The 26,201-nt window shown below is 38.2% G+C and overlaps 2 protein-coding genes across 3 annotated transcripts in view; both read left to right on the forward strand.

Annotated features, from left to right (window-relative positions):
- The window catches only part of PPAT (phosphoribosyl pyrophosphate amidotransferase), a 50,229-nt gene extending 43,168 nt beyond the window's left edge, over positions 1-7,061 (forward strand). The window contains exons 7-11 of the mRNA XM_061992573.1: positions 378-529; positions 1,648-1,775; positions 2,093-2,314; positions 3,077-3,197; positions 4,445-7,061. Of these exons, the coding sequence (XP_061848557.1) occupies positions 378-529; positions 1,648-1,775; positions 2,093-2,314; positions 3,077-3,197; positions 4,445-4,620 (799 nt within the window). The 3' untranslated portion in view covers positions 4,621-7,061. The remainder of the gene's footprint in view (positions 1-377; positions 530-1,647; positions 1,776-2,092; positions 2,315-3,076; positions 3,198-4,444) is intronic.
- Positions 7,062-7,361: 300 nt separating this feature from the next.
- AASDH (aminoadipate-semialdehyde dehydrogenase) lies at positions 7,362-24,669 on the forward strand. 2 transcript variants are annotated; one of them, XM_061992564.1, is made up of 15 exons: positions 7,362-7,778; positions 8,378-8,631; positions 10,581-10,701; positions 11,382-11,722; positions 12,479-12,671; positions 13,803-14,044; positions 15,286-15,392; positions 15,831-16,003; positions 16,550-16,742; positions 17,261-17,379; positions 18,673-19,507; positions 20,562-20,725; positions 21,306-21,431; positions 22,227-22,358; positions 23,381-24,669. In XM_061992564.1, the coding sequence occupies exons 2-15, from the start codon at positions 8,402-8,404 to the stop codon at positions 23,786-23,788; spliced, it is 3,384 nt and encodes a 1,127-aa protein (XP_061848548.1). In that variant the 5' UTR covers positions 7,362-7,778; positions 8,378-8,401; the 3' UTR covers positions 23,789-24,669. The 2 variants fall into 2 exon arrangements, with proteins under 2 accessions (XP_061848548.1, XP_061848549.1); XM_061992565.1 differs by having other exon boundaries at positions 15,289-15,392.
- The last annotated feature ends 1,532 nt before the right edge of the window (positions 24,670-26,201 follow it).

Here is a 26,201-nt window from a genome sequence, read left to right on the forward strand (position 1 = left end):
CATTGCATTATAATGTTTATTAACTTTTATGGAAAAGTCCTCTAGTGTTGATCCAGGGCTAAATTATTAAAATATATTTAATCTCAATTAAACCTGTACTAGACTGAGTACTGTACATCTTACATGTAGGAAGAACACCATAATTCTCTAAGTATTCATTTACTGCTTTTGGGTGGTAATTCAGACTGGTTTAGTGAAGATTACTTGTCGTAGCATGTCAGTCTTAAAACACTCCAGGTTAAACTCTAAGATGGAAACAAACCGTCATGTTAGGATGTTCAGAAGCATTTTTTCCCTGTCAGTTGAATCTTGTGTATATTTCAGATTTTTCATCCAGGTTCTGGACATTTCTAAATGCTGTGTATTTCTCTTTCAAGGTACTATCGTGAGGTCCTTCCTGGAGAGATTGTGAAAATATCTAGATATGATGTCCAGACACTGGATGTTGTACCAAGACCTGAAGGAGATCCATCAGCATTCTGCATCTTTGAATATGTTTATTTTGCAAGACCAGACAGTATTTTTGAAGGTAAGAAGACTTAAGGTACAAAGCTCCTCTCTTAATAGCGGGAGATGTTATCCTTAAGAACAATGACTCTGGAAAGGATCTGGAATCATAGTAGGGTACCACTGAATGTGAGCTTGCAGACCAGGGCTGGGACAGAATAGGTTGCCTGCATAGTCCTGTGGAAGGGAAGAAAAGAGCCATGAACATGATTAAGGTAGAGCAAATTTCCCTCAAAAGTTAGAAACCTAAGAGTGAAACTTTACTGGTTTTTAGAAAACATTTTTAAAAGTCAGACTTATGAAACAGGATCTGCAAAATCACTTTATTTTGGCATTTTCTTTGCAATAAAGGGTTATTTCAGGAAGATGCTATTAATATAACTTGTAAATCTATGCATGACCTAAGTACTTGGGGTTGTTGGTCTAATACTTTTATTATTTCAGTAGAAGCCTTCAAAAATTGTCTCAGTGACAAGATATTAGCCATACCTAACAAACAGGCTCTCCTTTACTGTCTATGGACATGCCATCTGTTGATCTAGTACGGTTCCCCACCGTTCCAAAGCCAGTTTCACCCCACATCCTTTTTTTTAGTTATCTTCTTACCCTTCAATATCCTTATTTCTTATATTCCTTAGTACTACTGCGATGCCTTATCACGATAGCCCCAGTTACCTTCAACGATGCAAATGTTTTAGGACTTCAGAAGCTTCTGAGGCCTCTTTCTAAATTTAGGGAGAATTTTGATAACCGATTCAAAGTTAAGAAGCAAGCAGAGACAGACAGTCTCTGCAGGATTGCAGAGTCTTTGTCTGCTAGAGAAACCAACCTAAAGATAGAATATGCTGCTTGTGAAAAGGCAGGCATAATTACCACTTCTTTCCTCTCTGTACCATCCACAGGACCTTTAGTTACCTGATTAGGGCAAACTGGGTTTTAATTCTCTGGTAGTGATATGAATGTGAATGTTAGAGTATGACAAGGATATTAAAAAATGACCTTATGGAAGTGCCTGCTTATTAGTTCTGGAGTTTTTCTCACTGACTTCTATGCCTGCAACTTGCCACAGAAATGTGTATGGCAAACTGCAGGGAAATCTGAATTGTACATACCAGGAAAAACACTTCTCGCTGTTCATAGGTCAGATGGTGTATTCAGTCAGGAGAAGATGCGGGCAGCAGCTTGCTATTGAAGCACCCGTGGAAGCGGATCTGGTCAGCACTGTTCCAGAGTCTGCAACCCCAGCAGCTCTTGGTTATGCTCAAAAGGTATATGTTAACTTGCCTCTTTCCCCACCGCCCCCCCCCCCCACCAAGCGTATTTCTACAAATCTCTTTTTGTAATGGAGTACAATGGTGTGAGCCATTGAGAGTTTTGTATTGATAAAGCTTTATATCTCGAGTACAGCAGGCACTCCTGTTGAGTCATCTGCACTCATGTTTTTTTCTGTCATTGTTCCACTATATATGTATTTCAAAGAGGGGTTTTTGTTACTGTGAAGTCATACTGAACCCTTAAGGTTGCTTTAACTGAAAATAACCAGCTTTTTACATATTGACTGTGTTTAACTGTCTCCTGTTTACAGTGTGGCCTACCATACGTAGAAGTACTCTGTAAAAACCGATATGTAGGAAGAACATTTATCCAGCCAAATATGAGATTACGGCAACTTGGTGTTGCAAAGAAGTTTGGTGTCCTCTCTGATAATTTTAAAGGCAAGCGAGTTGTTATAATTGATGACTCAATTGTGAGAGGCAATACCATTTCACCCATAATAAAACTACTGAGAGAATCAGGAGCCAAAGAGGTAAGTTAATTTTCAATCAGTACAATACAGATGTAAATAGCAGATTGATGGAGGATAAAGCACAGGGGTTTGTCTGCAGTTGTACTGTCTGTTGTTTCATAATGTAAAAGGACAAGTGTGCAGAACAATAATAGCTAGTGCATGCTTATTGTGAAGACAAGATAAGTTCCTTTGTTTGACTGACTTTTTGGTGATTGAGAGAAACAGGTCTCCATTTATAAAGCACTATCTGGCAAATAGAGAATAGAAAACAAAGTAGTTAGAATCAGAAAATCAAGTATTGGTATGGTATTCCTGATGTGGTGTGTGACTTGTAGTACTGCAATAAGCACAACCATGTACTGCAGTAAATAGCATGTGCCTTCAGGCACCAGAGCACTTTTTTTTTTTTTTTTAATTGAAACAGAGTGTGCAGAGCCTGTCACTGGGAGCAAAAATGTTCTCTGCAATACCTGACTTTGTAAAGTGAATTGTGTAGATCAAAGATTGACCACCACAGAAGAAAAGCAAAGTCAGGATGGAACCTTTTCTTAACATTAGAGAATACTGTAAAAATAATCTCTAAACCTGTCTTTCTCTGTCCTGCTATGTTGCTCCCTTTAAAAACCCTTTATCTTACTTTTAACCCTTCCATAACTTCTGCACAGTGCTATGTTTCATTCTTTATGATTTTCTTGCCAAACTGGGTCTTTACGATTGTGAAATCACCTGCTGATCTTTACCTTATAGCAGTCTTGTTTTGAAATTTATGTTTTTATTCAGGTGCACATCCGTGTGGCTTCACCTCCCATAAAGTTTCCATGTTACATGGGAATAAACATTCCAACTAAAGAAGAACTGATTGCCAACAGACCTGAATTTCATGATCTTGCAAACTACATAGGTAAACTGCTACACACGGTTGTTTTAAAAACATAGTTAGTGAAATATATTTATCCAAACAATAGGACACATTAGAATAATTGCATAATCATAAGTGACAGATAAAGTGTGACAACACGGCTTTGAAGGACTTAAGGATCCTTCTGGGAAACTTCACAACAAGGAGCTACTGTAGGCAAAATAGCAGGAAGAAAATAAGTGGTGAAAATCTGTCCTATAATGAAGAGCTAATGCAGTTTCACTTTCATGAGATATTCATAAAAACATGTTTGGAATTTGTAAACACCCACTGATTTTTCTAAAAAGTCACATTTATGTAAATAAGCTGCATTATGTATTTCACTGTGAAAGAAATAACACTTGAAATTAACAAAGAATGTTAAATAGTTTCTCAAATCTCTAAAATGAATCATTTTTGAGGGAGGACAAAAGAATAACCAACAGCTTATGTTACTTGTGGTAAATAACACACTCTTCATCAGGATATCAGCAACAGAGGTCATGTGAAGATTTGTGAGTGAGGAGATCTACTGCATGTGGCCTCTTGGTCTGCAAAATATTTTTTTAATGGTTTAAGAACATAGCTATGGTTACAGATAGAAAACTGAAAACGGATTTCCTGTGTTACTTATTCCTAGTGTATAATATTGCAGTGAATTCTTTTCCCCAAAATTATTGTCAAGGCATGTTGCAATATTTTCAAGATTGTAGGACCTCATTTCAAAGTATTTTTCACAAAATAATGAGTGCAAGTGATAAGAAACTAAAGATGTGAGAAGGCTATCAGACTTGGCTGCTGCTAGAACATTTGCATGAACTGCTGCATATTGGGTTGTGGTTTTTTTGTAACGTGATGGTCTTCCCCTTCTCCAAGTCTTAGTAAGGGTCTATAGCACAAGGTGCTCAGTTTGGGAAGCATCAGCCACACATACATCTGCTGCCAGACCCAAACTACAGGGTAACTCTGGGCAACTATAGGGAGTTCAGGGAGTCTTAATAGACACTCTGTATTTTGTTTCTATTTTTGCAGTACTCGTGATATATATGTTCCCAACTTAGAACCTTCTGTCTAGATTTCAGCGAGTCTGCTTCCTGCAGAAAGAATTTGAGAAGGCTGCTAACTTTTCATAGCCATTCTCTGTAGGAAAGTTGATCCACCTCCATACAGTAACTGGGCTGCACTTCCAAAGAGCGTTGCATGTGGTACAGCGTTGCAGCTTTAACTGGTGAATTCTTTATCTCCTCTAGGAGCAGACAGTGTTGTCTATCTTTCTGTGGAAGGGCTGGTATCATCTGTACAAGAAAGCATCAAAGCAAGACAAGAGAATGAGAACAACCTGAAGAGCCAGAAGTCGCGCATGGGGAAGATCGGTCACTGCACAGCATGTCTCACTGGGGAGTATCCTGTGGAGCTGGAATGGTGAATTCTCTGTGGGTGGACATCAGTGCAGCTCTTGTTGAATGTAACTTTTTCAAAGATGCCTTCTTAGTAATAAGTCTTTTTACATTTAGGTAATATGGAAAGCTTATTACAGCTGACTAATTACTATTATTAAAACACATCTTTACAGTGAAGACTTAAAGAAAGTCCGATGTGCTGATGAAAACAGATTAAGCAGCTGAAAATACAGAATTGTAAGAGTTTTGATGCACAGTTGTGCCTTCTATTTTCTCATAAAATAATAAAAAAACCAAAGTTTTTTTAATTACCTGGGAGTCCCAGAGTTTTTTGGTTGGATCTGGCCCTGAAAGATATCCCCGTTAAACTTGTTGACAAATCTGGGATCGTGTGGTATAATTGCAAATTATCAAAACTTTAATGCAAAAGTATGTAAAGTTTGCTTTTCTCGTTATAAAAAACCACCAGATTCTGAAGAATCAAATTGCTTCCTCGGCAGCTCTTGCTTAAGCCTTTTAAGAATAGAAGTGCCCAACTTTTGCATATACAGCTCAAACAGCCTTTTCTAATTGAGCCCTTCATAACAGATTCTATAAACATAATGTCCAGCACATGATTTTAAAAAATGAACACTCAGGGAAATGCTCAGCCAAAAGCTCTCTAGTTTTATAACTTTAAAATTCTTTTTTTTAAAGTTTTTGATGTGTAATTATATTATCTTTGTGTGCTTTTTACCAGTTGCCAGTGGGACGTGGAAGGAGAAAAAATACTTGGCACTGCCATTTTTTTTTCTGTTGTACATCTTGTTTTTTTCCAGGATGAGTCCTAACAATTTCTGACACCCAAGCTAACACACAGTGGGCTTTTGCATATGTCAACATCCAAAGTAAACTCTAAATCACTTTTAATTTTTAACAGTAAAAACAATACATCAACTGAAGATTATGAGCTGTTTTGGGTATAGTCTGATTTTATCATATTGATCCTGTTAGAATAAGTGTAATGTTTTTTTAAAGAAAACATTAGCTATTGAATTCATTGTATTTTTTAATTGCTCACAATTACACGTTACTTGTATACATGAAGATCACTTGGACAGTGAACCACTAGCTGAAAATGGATGAGCACCTTTTGAAAAACTACTGTAGATTTTCGCACAATTGTAAAACTATTTTGTATACCTCAGTTGTTTTTCGCTGAAAGCCAAGAGCTTAATTTTAGAGTTTCTATTTAATATTGTGTATTTTGGCCTTATAATTGTTTGTGACAATGTTTAAAAAAAAAACTAAAAAAAAAAAAGTTTAAGAGCTTCTTCCTTCCCCATCATATTCCACATAGTTGAGAATTACAGCATTGATAATTAAAAGGGAGCTTTCTTACATGGGCTTTGTAGCAATGATCCCTGCTACTGCCACAACACAAAAGTCCCAATCCAAGAAAGCATGTAAATACATTTAATGAAGTCGAGAATGTGCCTCGGGCAGTGGAATCAGAACCTACTTGCAGTCAAGCCCATGGGAGAATCTCGACTTTTAGGAGTTCTTTTTGTGCTCTTACTGTGTTTTCTTCACCAAATCCCTGATCTGCATATTGGGGGAGAGTCTTCAGTGCATCTCTTCTATCCAATTAGCAAGCTGTGTGGGGCTTTTTTTTAAATAGAACCACAACAGCTCACCTGAATTGTAAATTGGGGAAAAAAAAAAAAAAAAGAGGCTGAAGTCACTCTGATTGCCCCCTTTTCAGGGGGGCAATCAGGGAGGTGGATGAGAAAACAGAAAAACTGACTTTCACCTTTCTTCTTTCCTGCCCTCCAAAAAGCAACCATAAAAGAAGGGTTAAGTCCAGCTCTTAGGTTATAGATATGTATGAGGAGTGCATTGTACTAGAGGTAAGAACTAAAGGTTGCAAACAGAAGTCTAACACTTTTATCTGAAATTGTCCATAGAATAGACTGTAAATGAAACTTTTGCAAATACTCTTGTAACATTTTCAAGAAAAATGTTATTTTTAGGGTCTGATAATAATTGATTAAATGGGATTGGAGCATTAGGTGGCATAATTCTGATTTCAAAGTGAATCCTTTTTTCTCCCTCTGTGAAATAACAAGGTCTGCTACAATAAGCAGTGTTCATTTCCAGATACACTACATGCCTGATCCTTAGTTTGCATTTTTCAAAACCTTAGGCTGAAGGGGAGATACTTTTGAAGTGTCCTTTTATTCCTGGATGGCTGGGTTTATGCTTCAGATTACCAAGCCTTTATCACATACAGTAGACACACTTGCAGTGAGTATGTCAAGGGTGAAAACTGTTCTGGCTTTAGGAGTTGCTCTCTGTTATTTTCATGTTCTACTGTGAAACTTTCTGCTGTATCATCAATGTGCAACTGTGCCAAATTATCACGTGCAAAGTGTGACAAAACAGTAGGAAGCTGATGTGTAACTTCTCCCACCTGTAACATTAAAAATGGTTATGAAATGATCTCGCCATCACTGTCTTCACTGCACTTGCCGGCGCTGAGGTTGCACCGCAAAGCCACAGCAAGTCACTTCTTGTATCGAGTGACCCTCTACCGCTGGCAGCCCACGTTCCGCAGCCGATGCGATGCCCCTGGCTCCCCGCTGGCGCCTGTCCATCGCATCCGAAAGTGAAGCGCAGTGCGGCCGCCCGTCCGCCTGCGGGAGCCACTGCGGGCCTCGCTCCCGCCCGAGGAGCAAACCATGGCCACCCGCTGCAACCGGCCCCCGGAAATGGCGTAACTGCCCCGGGCCAACGGCCACGGCACCGTCTGGGAGGCCCGCACCACCTTCGCGTGAGGGGGGGCGCGATAGAATATGGGGACAGAGACGAGCGTGGCAGGAGAATCTTCCCCTTCAGCCCGGCCCCCGGCGTTTGTTTTAGCGGTTTCTCGTGTGTGACGAGCATCTGGCCGGTAGCTAAGGAGGGCAGGGACAGCTCTGGCGCATTCCCAGTTCCTCTCACCCTCTGGGAAAAATGGCGGCGCCCTCCCCGCCCGCAGGCCAGTGTCGGGCTGGGCGCAGCTTGCGGATGCGAAAGAGCGCGACAGCCATCGGCCAATTAAAACGCCACATTAGGTTGGCGTTGGGCGGGATTGCCACCAATCAGACGTGTCGGCCTTCCGTCGAGCCGGGCCGAAGGAGAGTGCTGCTTGGCGCTGCTTCAGGTGGGGATGCGCGGGGCGGCCGTGGGGGCCGCGGCGAGAGTCTGAGTCCCGCACAAGTCATGCGATGCTCAGGGCACAGCCACGTTCTATGTGGAGACGGAGGGCTTGGGCGCGGCGGGCGTGCGGGAGCCGCCTGCCCTCACTCGGGCCCGCTGCGGGGTCCCGGCACTGGGGCGGTGGTGGATGAGAGGCCCCGAGGGCCCACAGGACGGAGACATGCGGCACTCCGGCAGCCTTGGCAGTCTGCTGTTGGGTTCTCGGTTCGCGAAGGAAAGATTCATATTTTACGGTTCTGTTAGAGAATAGTTAAATTTTATTAATAAAGTTATTGGTTATGCCCGGTTTTAAAAAGAAAGGCGTAACAGCGAGGAACAAGCTACCTCGGTGCAGTGAAGGCTTAGTGAATTACTATATGCTGAGTCCATGGTAAGCAATTAAAGTATTAAGCTTTACATTTACAGTGTAAGGTGTGGGGAAGCTGTGTACTTTCTGCCAAAGGTCTTTCTCCCTTCCTGGCAGTGTTTTGTGTGTTAATATAGTTCAAATGAAGTATTAAAAGTTTGGAGGTGACAATGCAGTCTGGTTTGTTCATATTGCAGGGAGATGGAAGATACACAGCTGAGATGACTCTTCAGGAACTGGTGAATCGGGCAGCTAGCCTGTACTCTGATAGAAAAGCGATTTGGTTTGATGAATGTAATGACAAACCTCCAGCTTTCTACACATATGCAACGGTCATTAAGCTTGCCACAGAATTAACGGCTTTCCTTCAAAAGCACTGTTGTCAACAAGGAAAATGTGAAATAGGTCTTTACTGCTATCCAGGAATAAACTTGCCATCTTGGATCTTAGGGTAATGGTTTGACTGCTTAAAATCTGTGGTGCTTTTTAAGGGCCATCTCTATTAAAGCAAATTTTCAATTTGTTTATGTTTTTAACTACAACAAAACTGCAGTAATGCCGTAGTAATATAGTTAAGAGGCATTGGGTTCTTACATTCTTTAAGAAGAAACAAGGCAGTGTTATAATCTTTTGAAAAGGCACTACTAAAGCTGTTTTGTATCTTAAGTTTATTGCTCTAAACTGTGTATAACTATCTATTTTTAAGGTGATTAAGTGTATTTATAGAAATAGAAAAAATAATTACTAGTATATTTGTGCTTGTTTAAAAATTAAGATGACCTAACAGAATAAATCTATACCAAAAAAAGAGTATGCAATTTTTTTAATGTATTCTTGTGTTGCTAGCAAAAAAAAGCATTGAAAACAGATTTTCTGCTTTAAGCTAAATGACTGTGCAGTTAAAGTTCAATTACAAATACTATAGGAAAAAAAGTATTGCATAATGCAGCACAGAAGTGACATAAATTGTTTAATGGCTAGGAAATGGAAGTGTTTGTAATCCCAACACTCAGGTTAATTCAGTAGTTTTTAATATCTCACCTGCTGCTCAGTTTTAATGTTTGTATCCTTCACATATCTTTTATGTCCATTGCATTTACGATGTAATACAGAATCACAGCATCACAAGTACATTTTCTTCAGCAGATGGGCTCATCGTAGAGGGATAATCTGTGTCAGTATTTTCCTGTTGTCACACTGCATGTAAAACACAAAATAACACAAGAAGATTTATCTCAGTCAAGTATAAAGATTTTGGTGAAGTGAGTTGAGAGAGCACTGTAATCAGAAACCTCCCAGAAGCACCAAGGAACTTCCTTGCTGGTCAGGAAATGCTTTTCTGCCAGTAGAACAGGTTGCCCAGAGGTAGTGTGTGCAGGTACCATCTCTGAAGGTTTACAAGACCTGTGTGGATAAAGCCCTGACCAACCTGGTCTGGTGTCACATCTATATCTGCCTCAGTGTGAGGTTGGATGAGGCATTTGGAGGTCTGATTTATCCTCTGTCACAATGAACTGAGCAGCAACATGGTTTTTTTTTTGCTGTGTGACTAGAAGCTATTGGGACATTTTGATTCTTAGAGCTGTTGTTGCCAAGCAGTGAACTGGGGCAGGCTTAGGTGCTTACTGCTAGCACTGGCTGTTCGAGTACTCAGGATGCTGCAGTTTCCAAGTCTTGATTCTGGATCTCGTCATTGCTGCAGTGGTCAATCACTTGCACAAAGGGGAAGTGCAATGGAACCCAGTCATAAAAGTGCAAAATAAGAAGTTTTATGAGAATCGCCACAAGTCGAGCGCTTGTCTTTATCAAATGGAACCACTAGAGGGGAGGATTGTAGTGAGCAACTGTTGAGGAAGCACTACCACGAAAAGCACAGTGAATCATACTGTTGAGCGTACACTACCATGGAAAGCACAGAGCAGAATCATACTTGGTGTTCCTCTGGTTGTTTATTAGGGAAGAAATTCCTGTACGTGCTCAGGTTTTCTTATGCTGGATTCTTTAGACTGATGAGAGCAGAAAGTGTTTTCAGTGTGCCGACTTTCAGTGTTTTTCAAATGTGTTTAGACACGTTGTGTATGTATCCATGAAAAGCCTGCATTTGTTTCTGTTCCTAGTCAATAGCAGAAGCTTTTAAAATGTCATGCTGTTGGTGTCAGTGATACCTTTGTCATCACCAACCTGCTTGGTCAGAAATAGTATTCAATGTTTTCATCTACCTTTAATCTTTTTCCTTGCTGTAAAATACCAAGAAGCATTATTTTTCCTACTTTCATTCCAACAAAATCTTTAAAAAATTTATAACCATGTTTTCTATCTCAGAGCACTATAGAAGTATAAAAGAAATATTAGTGAAATTAAAGAAGGTTTTTTTAAAAAAACACATTTATGTTTTGTTAGAATCCTTCAGGTTCCAGCTGCCTATGCTCCTATTGATCCAGATGCACCACCAATGTTAACCACTTACTTCATGAAGAAAAGCAGTCTTCAGTACATTCTTGTTGAGAACGACAAAATAAATGTAAGTGATGGAAGCATGAAAGGGTAGTTTAGAAACATCCAGCTGTTCTGATTGTATCCTGGTTTAGTAAACTTGGTTGAGGTCGTTTTGTTTCCTCATGTCAAGAGGTTGTTTCATTCCAAAACATGAATTACAAGTACAAAATGCTGCTGCTTTAAAAAAAAAAAAAAGCCTGCTTTCCTATAACAGTGTGGTCCAGGCAAGCTTGTTGGGCACTGGCATTGGAAGATTGGCACAGACTTGTTTCACTATATGTCAAAGCTGAGAGTTGAAAATTTTTGCAATAGTTGAAAAAAAACCCCTCTTGCATTTAATTCTTTGGTTTACTTCTGTCCAATTCTTCCCAGATCTTATACTCTCACTCCTTTCAAAGGGAATAGACAAGGTTGGACTGTTGGACCATCTAGTTATAATTAGTTCTTTGGCAGAATTCTTTTGTGTATTTTCCCTTTTCTTAATTTGCTCAGAGAATCACTTAATTTGCATTTATAAAGCTTGTTTTCACTCGTATTTATAAAAATACATGAACTTAAAACTGTCTGATGTGTATCCTCCAAAAGTAGCAGCTTGAAAAATCAGAGCTTATATGTATGAAACTGTTTCACATTTCTCTGTGCACAGCAGAACAATAACAGTGTGACCTGAGTTCTGCTGTTTAAATTGTTTCTTTTCTGTTACAGAAGTTCCAGACATCCCATGTTGGTTATTTTTGCCACAATTCTTCCACAATAGAACATACTGGTTTAACTCTCTTCCAAATGAGCTCAAGCAATGCTGATTTAAATTCACAAGTAGACGATGTGAAAAGAAAATATGAACCTTTCAAAGCTATGGGTAACTTGCAGCCAGGATATTCCGTTTGTCCAGATCAAACCGAAGGAAAAACATCAGAAGGAGGATACATGAACGTTGGCCAGAAATACTCTTTAGCGTATGTCTTGCATACTTCAGGAACCACAGGGATCCCCAAAATAGTCAGAGTGCCTCATAAATGTATAGTGCCAAATATTCAGCATCTTAAGTAAGTGTGATTTCCAGTTTTTCTTTTAAATTCCTTTACACATTTGACATTTAGAGACTCTTTTTTTTTAAATAAGTCTTAGGAGTAGAGTTTGGATTTTTACTAACAGGGCTTTACTTCTTCCTCCTTCCCTGCCTTTTCAGATTTATTTATACTTTTTTCTTTTGTTTATAAATAATATCATGTAACATTTTGGTTTTCTGTTATTTTTCATGTTTAAATGTTATTTTACCTGAGCTTTTGTGGGGTGTACTTTGAGTAACATGCTATTGCTGTAAGTATTCTATTCTTGCTTGCAGCTTAAAAGAAATAGATTAAAAAACGTTTCTGCACTGTAATATTTACAATGTTCTGTAGTTTCTAAGTCCTAATTCATTTTTAGGCTACCGACATTTCTTTCTGCCCCATTTAATGCTTTCTAAAGAAGTCTGTTAATGGAAAACACCATCTTGGTTTGGTTTGGTTTGTTTTTTTTTTAAATGAGCACATTGGTCAAAATATGCCCTTCATTGTACTGTATTAGTATGTAATATGGTGGGTATCTTTGTAAAGGACCTCATTATTTTAATTAGTAGTTACAGTCTTCATGCAGGAGCTCTTGTTCAAATTATCCAGCCTGCATATGCCCATATAGTCACAGCAGCCCTTTAGACTTTAGTTGTGCTAAAGCACATTCCTTCTGTGCTGCTAATAAAGTCTGTAAATGGTTTTTAACAACAAGCATCAGCTTTGTAATTCCTAGCTTTCTTGTTTTAGATCCCTGTTTCAGATTACACAGGATGATGTGCTATTCCTGGCTTCTCCTCTAACATTTGACCCATCTGTGGTTGAATTGTTCATTGCTCTGACGAGCGGAGCCTCCATTCTTGTAGTACCAAATGCTGTTAAAATGATGCCTGTGGAGCTGTCAGCTGCTCTATTTCACCGTCACCATGTGACAGTGTTGCAGGTAGGCAGCACCTAAGATAAGTGTCTCCAGTTTCTTGCTTCTCACCTTTGCTGATCTGTGCTGCTTTTTCATCAGTCTGGATATTAATAATAGGACAGGAGGAAAGTTTTCTTCCTTGAAAGGATAGCTCACGTTCTTCTTTTTGCTGTGGAGCATGAACTGTTTAGAAGATTACCATTTGATAGAAGCCTCAAACATTTTGTGACAGAAAACAGTGAACTAAAGATGAAAGCAACATTAATCTCAACAAACCATTAATTGTTAAGAATTGATGAAATTACTCTGTTAATTAAGCAGTTCTGAAGAATCTGGTGATGAAGAAACCTGTTAAGACATTTTTAGCATTTGTTAATGGGCTTGATCTTAGAGCCTTTCCTCATAAACAATTTTTAAGTTTTGATGGTAGCCTCTGTGCTTAAAATACAACAATTAAACCAGTGCCATTTATAGGATGGTGAAGTGTTTCCTGTTTATACAATAATGAGAGCAAGAGAATAATTGATTCCACAGCAACATTTCTTGTTTTCAGGCCACCTATTTATGTGAGACTTCATGTACTCTATATATCTTGGAATAGATCATCTCCTGTGTGATCTCAATTTTTGTAGTTTTTAAGTTTAGTTTTGGAAAATGTACTTGATGTTATGAGCATCCAGCATGGCTGAATGAGCCTAGCCCAGCCTTGTAGTGTAATGAGGTATTTAATAAAACTATTAATTAAGTATAGAAACTTAGGAATGGGAGAAAGAGTTGCTTGTAACTTACCGGCTTTGAACAAAATGAGTGTGATTCAATTAGCCTATTAATTGTGATAAGCCAACCCCTAAGCCTTGCTTTCTTTTTAATATTGTAGTTCTGAAGTATTTGCACTCATAGAAATGCCAATATTTCCATTTCTTTTGGAGGAATGGTAGTAGTTGAGATTGTAGGGTGTACATTTTAGATTGGTGAGTAGTCGAAGGTTCCACTACATAAAAGATCTACTAGTTGCAAATACTTTGTAACTTTATTCTCTGCTCTTACTTTTGTTTTGATTGCTATAAATGTCAGTGGAGTAGATTTTCCTATGACATATAAGTGACTTTCTCTTACGTTTGGCGTTTTTAATTGTTTTTCACATGTATCATTCAGGCAACACCAACACTTCTCAGAAGGTTTGGAGCTCACATTATTAAATCAACAGTGTTGTCTGCAAATACTTCACTTCGTGTCTTAGCCCTTGGTGGTGAAACATTTCCTGCACTGAGTCTCTTGAAAAGTTGGAAGCACGAGGAGAACAAAACAAATATTTTTAATCTATATGGTATTACTGAAGTGTCAAGCTGGGCCACTTGCTACAAGATTCCTGAAGAGGTTTTTAGTGCTGATCTTAGGTAGGAAAAATTTACTGTTTTTATGACTTGGCATGTGAGTGATGAAAATCACTAGAAGTAGAACCTTGGTCTCCTTTTTCCAGGGCTACTGAGTTCTCATAACTGTTTATACTAGTAAAAGTTATGTTTGAGGGGTTTTTATGTAGAAATAGACTAATGCATTCTCTCTTGCTCTAATACAGTCCTCTAAAGTAAAAGTTGTTAATAAATGATTCTTGAATGACAGAAATGCAGACTGAAAGTCTGTGTGCTTATAGAACTGTTAAGTTTCACATGTCATGGTGGTCTCTGTTTTAGTCATCTCTGTGTCTAGAGCTCTTCCTCATTCCAGCCTGTGATTCCATGTGCTGAACTTGGACTAACTTAGTCCAGGTTGTGCTGTCTCTGCCTATATGTCAGTATGGGATCAGCATTGCAGGCAAATGGCTCCTGCCCAGTTTGCTAGTAACTTCAATTAACCACACTCCTGCTTGTCACAAAGCTTTTCCAGGGAAGTCTTGCATGTTCAAAGAGAGAGACCTAACACAGCTATCAGTGAGAGTAAAGAAGTGGGACTCAATCACAGCTCTGAAACAAGTTAGCTCTGTCAACTTCAGCATGTTACTTTTGAGATTTACTTATTTTAAGCAAAAATATTCAAAGATTACTTTCAAATGTAGTCAATAGACATATATCTGGTTTCTACTGCTACAGTGATTTTACGTACAGTTTTTAAAACTCCTTAAATAATTAAGTAGAGACTAGGTACTGTCGTTCTACTAATATTGGATAATACACTATGCAGCAAATGATCCCACTGATATTACTTGACTAGTATTGATGACAGAAATTTGTCCAAAATGACTCTCTCAAGGTCTCAGTTATTTTACTTGGGCTTCCATAAGAACTTTCTTCTCATCATTTAAGAGTTTTTCACTCCATTTCTGACTTTTTTGTTGTCACTCATATTTTATAAAAAGAGTTACAGGAGTGTCAAGGGTATTTCAAGGTCCATTCAAGCCTTATTTTTTATCATTCTGTGGGGTTTTTTTTGTATATGGTAGTGAAACCCGTGCACATTGATGAGATTTTTAATTTTGAACATATTGAGATGTTTATAAAAAAGAAACATTTTTGGAAAGAAGCCCCAAGCATGTACTTTTGCTCTAATATCAGTCCTTTAAAAGACCGTATGCTAACGCATTTCTGGAACAGTTATTTTGCCTTTAGAATGGAAAGATTTTTACTCCTCTCTCATTTAGAAGTGATCTCCCTGTACCTTTGGGATCACCGCTCCTTGGAACAGAAGTTGAGGTCAGAGATACCAACGGTTCTGCGATTCTAGACGGCGAAGGACAAATATTTATAGGTTCTTTTATATTTCTCATTCTAAGATAACTCTTTGTGATCAATTGAGTTTTATTAATACTTTTGTTACTTTACTTGGTGTCTGTCTCTGAAATACAGATTAATATAGCATTTTAAGTTCCTATTAGACTGTGAACCTTCTGACAGTATTTGCAGTTGTTGGAATGATGAACAGGAAATTACCATAATTTTATCTGCAGACTGTGCTTTCACTGTATTGGCATTTTTTTCCTTAGCTTGCTTTTTGACATTCTAAGTTGAAGTAATTTCTGTGTATTAAATGAATTTTCTGCATAGACCAATTTGTACATTGCATTAGACATTGATAATCCTTTAGAATGCATGTTAGAGTTTAGGAGAATTTCATAAAATATCCTTTCTAATTGTCGTTTACAATTACCTATTTAATACATGACCAGTGTCTTTTTTGTGTATGTAGGTGGTGAAGAACGAATCTGCTTCCTTGATGATGAAATAACTGTACCCCTGGGCACAATGAGAGAAACAGGGGATTTTGTAAGAGTGGAAAATGCAAAGCTATTCTTCTTGGGTCGGAAAGACAATCAGATTAAACGTCACGGCAAACGTTTTAATATCGAGTGTTTGCAGCAGGTAACGTAACATCCGACAAGCAGGGTATGCCAGTATAAAAAAGCAGCCTTAAGGAACACATCGTTGTCATCAGAAATGGGTATTTACTCATATTCAGATGACTTTAGGAGTCTAAAAGAAGTTGGAAGGGTGTACTGTCAAAAATATAGTCACATAGGTTAGGGAGGAGTTTGATTCTGAGTTCTTGCAAATCTGTTTATCGTATGGTTTTATATTCCAGCAGAACTGAGAATTATATAAATTATATAAACACCTGAGAAATACTGAGCACTGCACTGCAGTGCTTGCATAGCAATTGCTCTACAAGATTGAATGTCAGACTGATGGATTATATCTCATTCACAGCATTTAGGCAAAGAATATTTATGTCTCTGAGTTCAGTTTTTTGTGAAGTACAAGTTTCAGCTACAGGAGAAGATATTTCATAGGATGTTATATAGGAATGTGAGACAAATACTCTTTTTAAATGTGTAGATTTTAAAATTGTGGGTTTTACTCCATTGATGAACTGCATTTCAAACCAAGACTCGTATTTTTTAATTACAGGCTGCTGAAGATCTTTGTCAGGTAGAAGCTTGTGCAGCAACCTGGTACCAGCAGGAAAAACTTATCCTGTTTGTTGTACCCAAAGATGATTTAGAAGAGAGAGAAACACTCAAAGAACTCCAGAAATGTCTGCCAGCTTATGCAGTCCCTGATGAGCTTGTACTGGTTAAAGCTTTGCCTTTAACATCACATGGTAAATGACATTTTTAAATACCCTTGCCACTTATTTTAATGGTCTCTGTTCCTTTTTTTATTATTATTTTTATTTTCTTACTGACTAGAAATCAGTACCCAATTCATGCTTTTTAAATGTGTAGATTGGGTAACTAACTCCTAGTAGGAAATCTTGACCACGTATTGTGTTTCATTTGAGAAGCAAAAAGAAGTGGCACAATCAGTTTAGTTGTAACACTTCACATTTCTTTTCCTCAGTCATTCCTGTTGCAGCCTGCACAGAACCCTGACTTCAGCTGGGAAAAGGTCAGACCAGGCTTTGAAGGTGGGATTATGTGGGAGGAGGCTAGGGTAAATCTTCAAAAACCTTACTGGGTTCTGTGGAGTTGATTGGGTAAAAAAATAGATAAACGTGCAGCTGGGTATGAATAAGAAAGTGTGTACATGAATAAAGTGACTGTTTGGGCAGAGCAAGTTTTGGAAGTGTAATTGCTAAAAGAGCAATGAAAAAAAAATCATCCTTTATTTTCTACAAAGGCAAAGTTGATATATCTGAACTGAACAAGATTTACCAGAACCACCTAAACTCCAGAAGGCGTGACAGTAAGCTGAGTGGCGCAGAGGAATTGTGGGAAAGATTGCAGTATTTATGGAAGGTAGTATTTTGAGCTGCCTTTTTATCTTTGCAAGTGGATCATTATACATGTGTCAGGAATTAAACAGTTTTGCGAAGTATGACTAATGCAACCAGAACATTCCAACTGCCTATAGATTTAAGCAGTACAGCTCTTTCTGTTCAGTTAATACTTAAATAGTTGCTCTGCAGTGGCCAAGAGGGAGCCATTTGTATTTCTCTATCAGATAAAACTGCAGGCTATGAGGTGTAAGCAATTAGCATAGGAAGGATGTAACCTGTCAGTAGCTTTTTGAATACTCCTTCAAGTGCCAAAGAAGGTATCCCTGAGGGAAACAAGTAACTGGGACGTGGAAACTGTACAAAATAGCTACTCTGTTAGTAGAGTTTCTTATTTCTCGAGATAATTATGAATTGAGTCTTTTTTTAAATAGATGGCACAGTTGCATAATTGTCTCTTGGACTGTCTGTTTGTATTGTTTCTGAATTTCTGTGCTAAAGACTTGTTTTTCAAGGTAGTGAAATGTGATGCCAAACCGTATTTCCCTTTTTTTTTTGTTTTGTTATTATTTGCAAAGGTAGACTTCTAGGTTTCACCTGAAAGTGTATTTACTGTGTCTAGGACTTGAAAAAGTAAACATAGTGAAATCAGTAACACAGCCTGTTCTACTTACTGTACTGATGGGTATAGAAATGATAAGACAAAAGGATGAGATGTGCTCTAGACCCATTATGTATGGATAGCAGAAGGTGGCTTCCAAAGCCAGAGGATTTGGACGTCACACCCAGACTTCACAAGCAGGGGGTGCAGTGAGAGGACACATAGTAATTGCTGTTGTACTAACAATGCCAAATTAAAAATCCTTCACGAATTGAAGGTGTCATAGCTTTAAAAGTAGTTAGCTAATTCAGAAGTAAAAGATACCAGTTTATATAAGTTTTGTTAATAAAACAAAGCACCTAAAAATAGTTTTTATCAAAAGGCATCAGTGTTTTGTCTGTGAAGTTGTCATTGACAAATGGTGTTGAGATTGAAAATGGGCAACAAAAATAAAGCACAATTTCCTTAAACTGCAGAACTGGAAATGAGCAAAACATTTTGTAGTACAGAACTAGTATCTCACTGTTCCTCCTCAACTCCTTTTTCTGTTGTCACTAACATATTTCATGGGATGCTTTGCAGAAAACATCCAGTTTCCTCAGTTGATTTTCAGTAGGACTTCTGGGTATTAGGGTGGATTTTACCCAGCTTGAGTTTCTTGTGTGACGTGCTGTAACAGCCATTGACTGTTAATCCTCTCCTCCTTTTCTCTAGTCTCTTCTGGGCCTAGATGATTCCACCAGAATTTCTAAAGATGGAGTATTTCTGTACAGTGGAGGAGATTCCTTGAAGGCTCTACGATTTTGTGAGGAAATTGAGATGCTCGTGGGCAAAGCTGTGCCTGGACTCCTTGAAGTTATTCTCAGCTGCTCCATTGAAGAGGTTTATAGACATATTCTTAAAATCCTGTTTCCAGATGAAGACAAATTAATGAATTATGACAATGTTCTGAAAAGAAAATTAAGTGGGAACGGTGGAGAGGAGTTCTATGGAAAATACACTAAACTGACATCTGAAAGAGATCTTGAGGTTGCCTCAGGGTTATATTCATTTATTGCACTGCGCAGAGGAAATCATTTTTTTTCTGTGAATTTCACTGTGTCTTTTATGCAGCCCAGTAACACAGTACAGGTGGGAGTGGAACTGCTGCAGCAACCATCTTTTCTGCATTTCATGACTGCAGGTGTAATGAAAAGCCCTGCACAAGGGTATGAATTGGAGAACAGAAATTTAACAGCTGAGAACAAGGCAAATAAAACTGACTGCTGCTCTGTACAGCAGATCCATGCAGAATGCAGTCACGTAACAACGCCAGAGTTGGCATTATGCATAAGATGGAAGTCAGACACAAGAAAATGTGTTGATGCATCACCACTGGTTATAGTACCTTCTAAAGAAGAGGTATCTGCAGCTGTGTATGTTGGCTCTCACTCTCATGCAATGCAGGCAATTGATCTCGATTTGGGAGAAATAAAATGGGAGAAGACCCTTGGAGATCATATTGAGTCCTCTGCCTGCATATCCAAGTGTGGAAATTTCATTGTTGTTGGTACGTCTTTTGTTTTAGCCTTCATTTTAAATCATTTTTTCTGCTAAATACACAGAGAACCTTATTTCTTACCCCATACCCTCCATGTACACTTACCCACAAACTAACACATCCACTACAGAACTAATTTGTTGCAAAACAGAAACAGAAGGAAGAAGTAATGTAAGTTTCACAATAACCTGTGATGGAGCTTATCTGACATGTATGCTTGTGGCTTGTTATATGCCAATTTATTAATAAGACTTTATTAAGAAATGGTATGGTTTCTTTTTAGTGGCCGATTAAGATGTGGCTTTTAAACTTTTTAATAAAAAGTGTGGAGAGGTGATACAGTTTTAAAATGCCTTTAAAAATTGGTAGAGGTAGAAATTAGTACATGGTGTTTCAGATTGGTTTTCACAGACTCTGATGATCTCATTTGACTCTTCTTTTTGGAAATGTAAAAGTGCTTGGATTGTTTTTTTGGTTTTGTCATATCCAATTGTTCATCTCAGTGTTACCATTTTAACTGATACATGTACATCAGTGGTTAGCACAGATGTTGGTGGTGAGGCTTTTTCTGCAAAGCTAAGTTACCATCTTTTTTCCTAGAATTTTGATTGTTATTTACTCTGATAACAAAATTAAATGTTCCATTAAATCTGAACCACCATTCAGTTTTTGTTAGAAAACATACAGACTTTATTCTTTCAGCATCTTTGTTTTCAGAAAGGAAAATTAGAGAGATAATAATTATTAAAAAAAGCCTCGTTCTTACTCTCACTTTTCAGCAACTCTCCATGTCTGCTAATATTATTACTGTAAAATTTGATAGAAAGGCAATGAAATCAGTAATTCTAAATAGAACCTGGAAAGAATACACGTAACAATCAACTTTGAACTTTGGCAACTATTGGCAAAGACTATGAGCTAAAAGAAGAGGAGGAGCTTTGGAAAATGTTTTGAAACTGTACCTTCCGAGTCATCTTATTTCTTTCCAGCTGTGATGCAGCTAGCAGCATTAATACCATTAATCGTTACTCTTTTTTCCACTGCATTGTTTTATTTCACACAGGTTGTTATGATGGCCTAGCCTATGTGCTTCAAAGCAGTGACGGAGAAATTTACTGGACTTTTGTCACAGAAGATGCAGTGAAAAGCTCTGCAGTTTTAGACCCTTCCAGTGGTCTGGTCTACATAGGATCACATGATCAGCATGTGTATGCTTTGGATATTTATGTAAGAACACTAACTTTTACAGATAGAAGAATAAATACTCAACTTAGACCCTATTTGAAGTACAGCAGATGAAGCTCCATTACTGTTAGTCTTCTTAGGAGTCTGCGATTACACTTTTGAAATAGTTAGGTCTGCTTGAAGTGGGGTTAGGATCATGTGGTAGTAAATAGCTTTAGTGATGTGCTCAGCTGGGGTCCATGTGCTACTAGTCCTGGTTGAAACCAAGTCTTAAGTTTCTTAGTTAGGAAATTCTCTGGGGGTGTTTTGTAATAAGGTGCCAACTAGAAATAAAACTGAGCCATAGCTCAGTGGTGGAGAGAGAATCTTACATTCTAAAAGAGTAGTTGAAGAGAGATGGAAAATCAGAGGGTCAGATACTGCTTCTTCATTAGCCAAATATTTTATTTACTGGAAGAGAAAGTAGCAAACAACATATGTGTTGCTACAATGGCATGTAGATGATAGTTTTACTTTTTAACTAGTATTGCAGTGTTTGGTAAGCTTTGACAGTCAAAGGTCTTTGTAAACATGATGAGCTTTAACTCCCAATTGATTTGGTTTTTTTTTCTTGTGCTTACAGAAAAAGGCTTGTGTATGGAAGTTACATTGTGAAGGGGGAGCTGTGTTTTCATCTCCTTGTCTAAGCTCTCTTCCACATCATCTTTATGTTGCTACACTAGGAGGACTACTACTGGCTGTAAACCCAGTATGTACCTTTGCTTACTTGTCTTTGATCCCAATCTCAGATTTAAATGAAACCAAAATATATTTCTGAAGTTAAGATTGCTTTCCTGATGAAAGGAACTGGATGATCATACGTTATACTTGAGAGCCTCGTTATTATACAAGGTTACCGTAATAATTCCTGTACTTCAGAAAGCTGTTTGGTGATAAAGAGAACTGAAGTAACTTCCTTGAATTTACATGAGTCTGTAGGGCAAAGTTGGAATCAGTGTCTTCTCATTCCCATATATTACCTTATCAGTTAAATTAGTGAGTGAGAGTATGTATGCAGTTTATTTTTTTTTCCTTCCCTCCCTTTGATGGTAGGATTAGGAAAAATATACACAGAACTTACTGAAATCAGAAGAGAATAGAGAAAGAAGCCCCGTTTCACTTCCTGTAGTCATTGAAAGAGCTGTCCCCCTTAATCTCGGACTGCTATTCTGTTCTCTGCACTGGGGAAATGACATTCTTGACAGATGTGGAGCTTTTCTGAAGCATTGTTGGCTTACAGCTGGTCCTGCTTGATAAAGGAACAGTCGCTTGGAGCAGCTGTTTATGTTTTTGTACTCACATAACCCAGAACATCAGTTCTAACCATCTTTATCTCCCACCCGCTACAAATTTTCTCAATAATACCTAACCTAGTTTTAGAAAACCAGTGTGTGGTTTCACAGCTTCAGTGGGCTGTAGTTAAGAACAAACAGAAGGAAAGATTGTTTTGTGCAACTCCCTACAGCTGTCTTAAACATCAGATATTCCATGCTGCTACTTCCAGGTGACGGGGAATAAGATTTGGAAAAGCTTTCTGGGAAAACCACTCTTCTCCTCTCCTCACTGCAATGAGAAGTACGTTTATGTTGGGTGTGTGGATGGAAACCTATATTGTCACACTCATTCTGGAGAAAAGGTAAAAGTGTTGGGTTTATGTTCATCACAAAACCCTGAATAAGATGCTTTATTAATACTGTTTTCTGAGATTTAATGATTGACAGATACCTTTTCGTGAACCAAACAGAAATGTCTGTTGTTACAAAGAGGTGAAAGCAGAAAAACTGATGGCCTAGGGTAGTCCATACAGTTCACAGCAAAGCTGCAGACTCTCAAGTTGCTTGATGCAGTACTAGAATTTCTGGTTCAGAGGTTACACTCGAAGTAAATGGTCAAGAGTAGTGCCAGCAAATGAAATGGTATGGTTTTGGTTTTGGTGTTTTTCAAGCATGTTTAGAGCCATCTCTTCTGTAAGATGGTGGCTGTTTAAAGTAAAGGTTTCTTAGAATGTTTATGAATTTATAAAAAAATGCCAAATCGTAAGTCTACATCAACCTTCATGTTGAATTAAATGAAAATGGGATTTTTAGTTCCTCAGAGACAAATGTGGTCTGTACCTAATATTAAAACAAATGACACTGTTTCTGTTTGGCTGAAATGCAGTAATCATGACAATTCTAAGCTTTTTCTGAGTATAAAATACATGTTAGCCCATGCCCTGCTTTGTCTGCTTGCAGCAGTATTGCAGAACTGATACTCTCTCGAGGAGGAATATGCACATCGTTAGCATAAGCAGAAGAAATCCATATTACCTAAGGAATCTTTGCCTTTTTGGCAAAGAGTAGCATGTTAACAGAATTCTCAAAGTTCATTACTAGTTGTGGTACAACACCCCAAGAATATTCTTTTCCCAAGTGGGCTATCTTTTCTTGAGCCTCGATAAATTTTGCACATCTATTTTATGAGGGTTTTTTATCACTTACTCTGTGTGTAAAACTTAACTTGTAATTTGACAAGTATTTACGAGCCCTCGCAGAAATCTTGTGTGGTCTTGAAATATAACACTCTTCTGTCAACAACTAGTGTATTAAAAAAGTACAATTCTGTCACACTGATAATGTGGAGAACCTTTGATAATGGGTGGTTACGTTCTTTCTGTAGGTCTGGCAGTTTTCCACCAATGGACCTGTGTTTTCATCTCCATGCATCTCCAGTTTAACTAAGCAAGAAATATTTTTTGGCTCCCATGATTGCTTTATCTACTGTTGTAACATGGAGGAGGGTAATTTACTGTGGAAATTCAAAGCCACCTCAAGTGTATATGGGACACCATTTGTTTTCCAAAGTGATGAATTAAAGAACAAAATTCTTTTGGCAGCAATATCTACAGATGGTAATGTGTGGATCCTGAATGCCAAGAATGGAAGAGAAGAAGGACGAGATAAGCTTCCAGGAGAGGTTTTCTCTTCCCCTGTGGTATGGGGAACAAAGCTTGTTGTTGGCTGTAGAAATGACTATGTATATTGCCTAGATTTGCATATAACAGGAAAAAAAATGAACAGCTGTTAGGCTGCCTCCTTTTTATTGTTTACATTTCTAAATTAAGAACTCACAGGTGCTTTCTACCTCTGTACCTTTTTTACTGTAGACAAGAGGTACTCTGCAGACTTCTTGGGTAGCATTTTGTACCAAGCAGTGTCTAGAGCAGGTAAAGTGATGTTTGTTGACTTGCTGCACCGATTGAAAGAGGTTGGTTGCTCAGCAGCCAGTCAGAAGTTCCCCTGTCCCTCCCTCATTTACCAGCTCCAATTCATGAAAGAATGTCTTACCTGGTTTGAAGGTTGTGCTTTGACCTGGGCAGCAAGAAAACAAAAGTCAACAGTTTGGCTTCAAACACTTGCAAGATTGGGAGAAACTGTGGTAAGGTGCCATACTCTGCAGGTTGGGATAACGTGCTTGTCTCCCTGAGGGAGGAAGGTGTTGGTGTCTGAGTCTGGCCTTACCTGTGCCCCAAGGGTCCTTCCTAAGCCCATGCCTGACTCTTTGTGCATCAGAGCAGAGTTTGTCTGGTCTGACAAGGTTTCTGGGCCGTGCCAAGGCAACCCACATCCTTCTGTGAACTAACTTGGAACTCAGTTTCTGAACATGGAGCCTGCATGGCACATACCTGGTAGTGACTTGGTTACTATAGCTTGTATATATGGAGTAGGTCATCTTTTGTGAGCCCAGGCTCTAAACTCTGTTGAAGTTAGTAAGAGTTCTTGTGTTCTAAAGTGGAGAATATATACTTACATGTGTATATTTATTAAATCCCAGTGGCAGGCACAGTATGAGTGCCAAGATGAGGTGTGGATTGCTCAAATAGAACATTGTCAAATCACTTTTTAAGAGATTTGAATTTATACTGTCTACAGTGTCTTTACTATTAATAAAGGGTTGTGTAAATTGGTTTTGGTTGTCTTTAACGCCTTAGAAGGAACTACCAGTGGTCTTGGTAGTATTATTCAAGTATTTGCAGTGACAAAAGTATGCTTAACTGAGAGCACCTTCCTGATTATGAGTCTTCCTAAAGAACTAGAGTAGAAACTATGATCTCACTGTCTCTGATGAGCCATCTACTTTGAATTCTAACATCTTGAATTAAAATGGAAAGTGGGAGTTGCACTGGCTATGTTGTTGCCTCATCAGGTCTGGTTCCTCCACTGTAGTGTTAGCAGAAATGCATAGGCCAGACACGTGTGTCACTGTAAAAAGCTCCATTTATAAAGCAAACCTGTGCTACACAATTAGCAAAAGGAGACACTGAATCCATACTTCATTGATTAGATACTTTTGACTGGGTTATAGTTTAATAAGAGTTAAAATGACATTAGTATAATAAACAATTGCACTTTAAAACATTTGAAAAATTAAAAAAGTACACAACAAATACCCCACAATTATACATCTTGTAGTTTTTATACATTACTGTATGAACATAGAGGTTAATCATATATAACCTTGTCAGAAGAAATGGTATTTTGTGTGTATAAGTTACAAAAAATTGAGACAATATACTACATAGTGGTTTGTTCGATCCTTAAAACATTTTTGCTGTTTTGGTTTTATTTTTCCAACACTTTTATCAGAAGTGTTTGCAACAAAGCTAAAGCAAAGTAACACTTCTCTTCATTGGTATTTAGTGCAAACTTTTGTTAATTTAACATGAAATGTCACTGCTGAACATGTACACTCTAGAAATGTTTCCATCAAGTACTGTACACAATACAGTTTCCATTATTACACTAAATACCTTTATGGTTGGAAAAAAGAACTGCTTTGAAGCTTTAGATTAAGACCATCCTTAATGAAAGCTCTATTCTATGTGCTATAAATGTATTGTATTGGAAAACTGCATCCTTATGTCATGCACAATAGCACCTAATTCTGCTATGCTTTTCAGAACACCAGTATCTTTAATTCTTCAATCCTGATTTACTTCACCTTCTCTATATTTCTACCTGGCTCCTCCTCCCAAGAAATAATCGTCAGGGTGGATTTCAGGCAGTTTAATTCTTGTAATTAGGAATACATATTGCAGGCTTATAAACTTGGAAAAAGTGTGAATTAAACTTGAGGTGCACTAACTCATGGTGCTATCAGAGCAAAAATAATCATGGGCCCAATTCTTTCGTCAGATAAGCTTGCAGAGATGTGACTTTGAAGGCATTAAGTACTTTTTTCCCCAAGCATTTGAGAGCAGCCTTGCCTCATTTCTGTATGAAACATTTAAAATGCTTATATTAAGGGTAAAAAGGTTACTTTAGAGATTCTGGTTTTAAGTATGAAACTGAGCAAAACCAATGGCTTAAGCGATGAAAGCAAACCCCTGCTTGCTGCTGCATATCTCCTCACTCCTAACCCGTCCCTCGTGTTTGTGCTGTTGTAATCGTGATACCGAACCACTGTTTTCTGTTTGGTGGGAAGTTGTGTATTCAGTTAC

The sequence above is a fragment of the Colius striatus genome, chromosome 3 (assembly GCF_028858725.1).
Source record: "Colius striatus isolate bColStr4 chromosome 3, bColStr4.1.hap1, whole genome shotgun sequence".
In the NCBI taxonomy this organism is placed as follows: Eukaryota; Metazoa; Chordata; class Aves; order Coliiformes; family Coliidae; genus Colius; species Colius striatus.

Bases quoted from the DNA above. Each gene is read 5' to 3' on its own strand.
- AASDH (XM_061992564.1), top strand. From the start codon at position 8,402: ATGACTCTTCAGGAACTGGTGAATCGGGCAGCTAGCCTGTACTCTGAT. The intron at 11,723-12,478 runs GTAAGTGTGATT...TTCTTGTTTTAG, and splicing joins CCAAATATTCAGCATCTTAA to ATCCCTGTTTCAGATTACAC. The intron at 20,726-21,305 runs GTAAGAACACTA...TTGTGCTTACAG, and splicing joins TGTATGCTTTGGATATTTAT to AAAAAGGCTTGTGTATGGAA.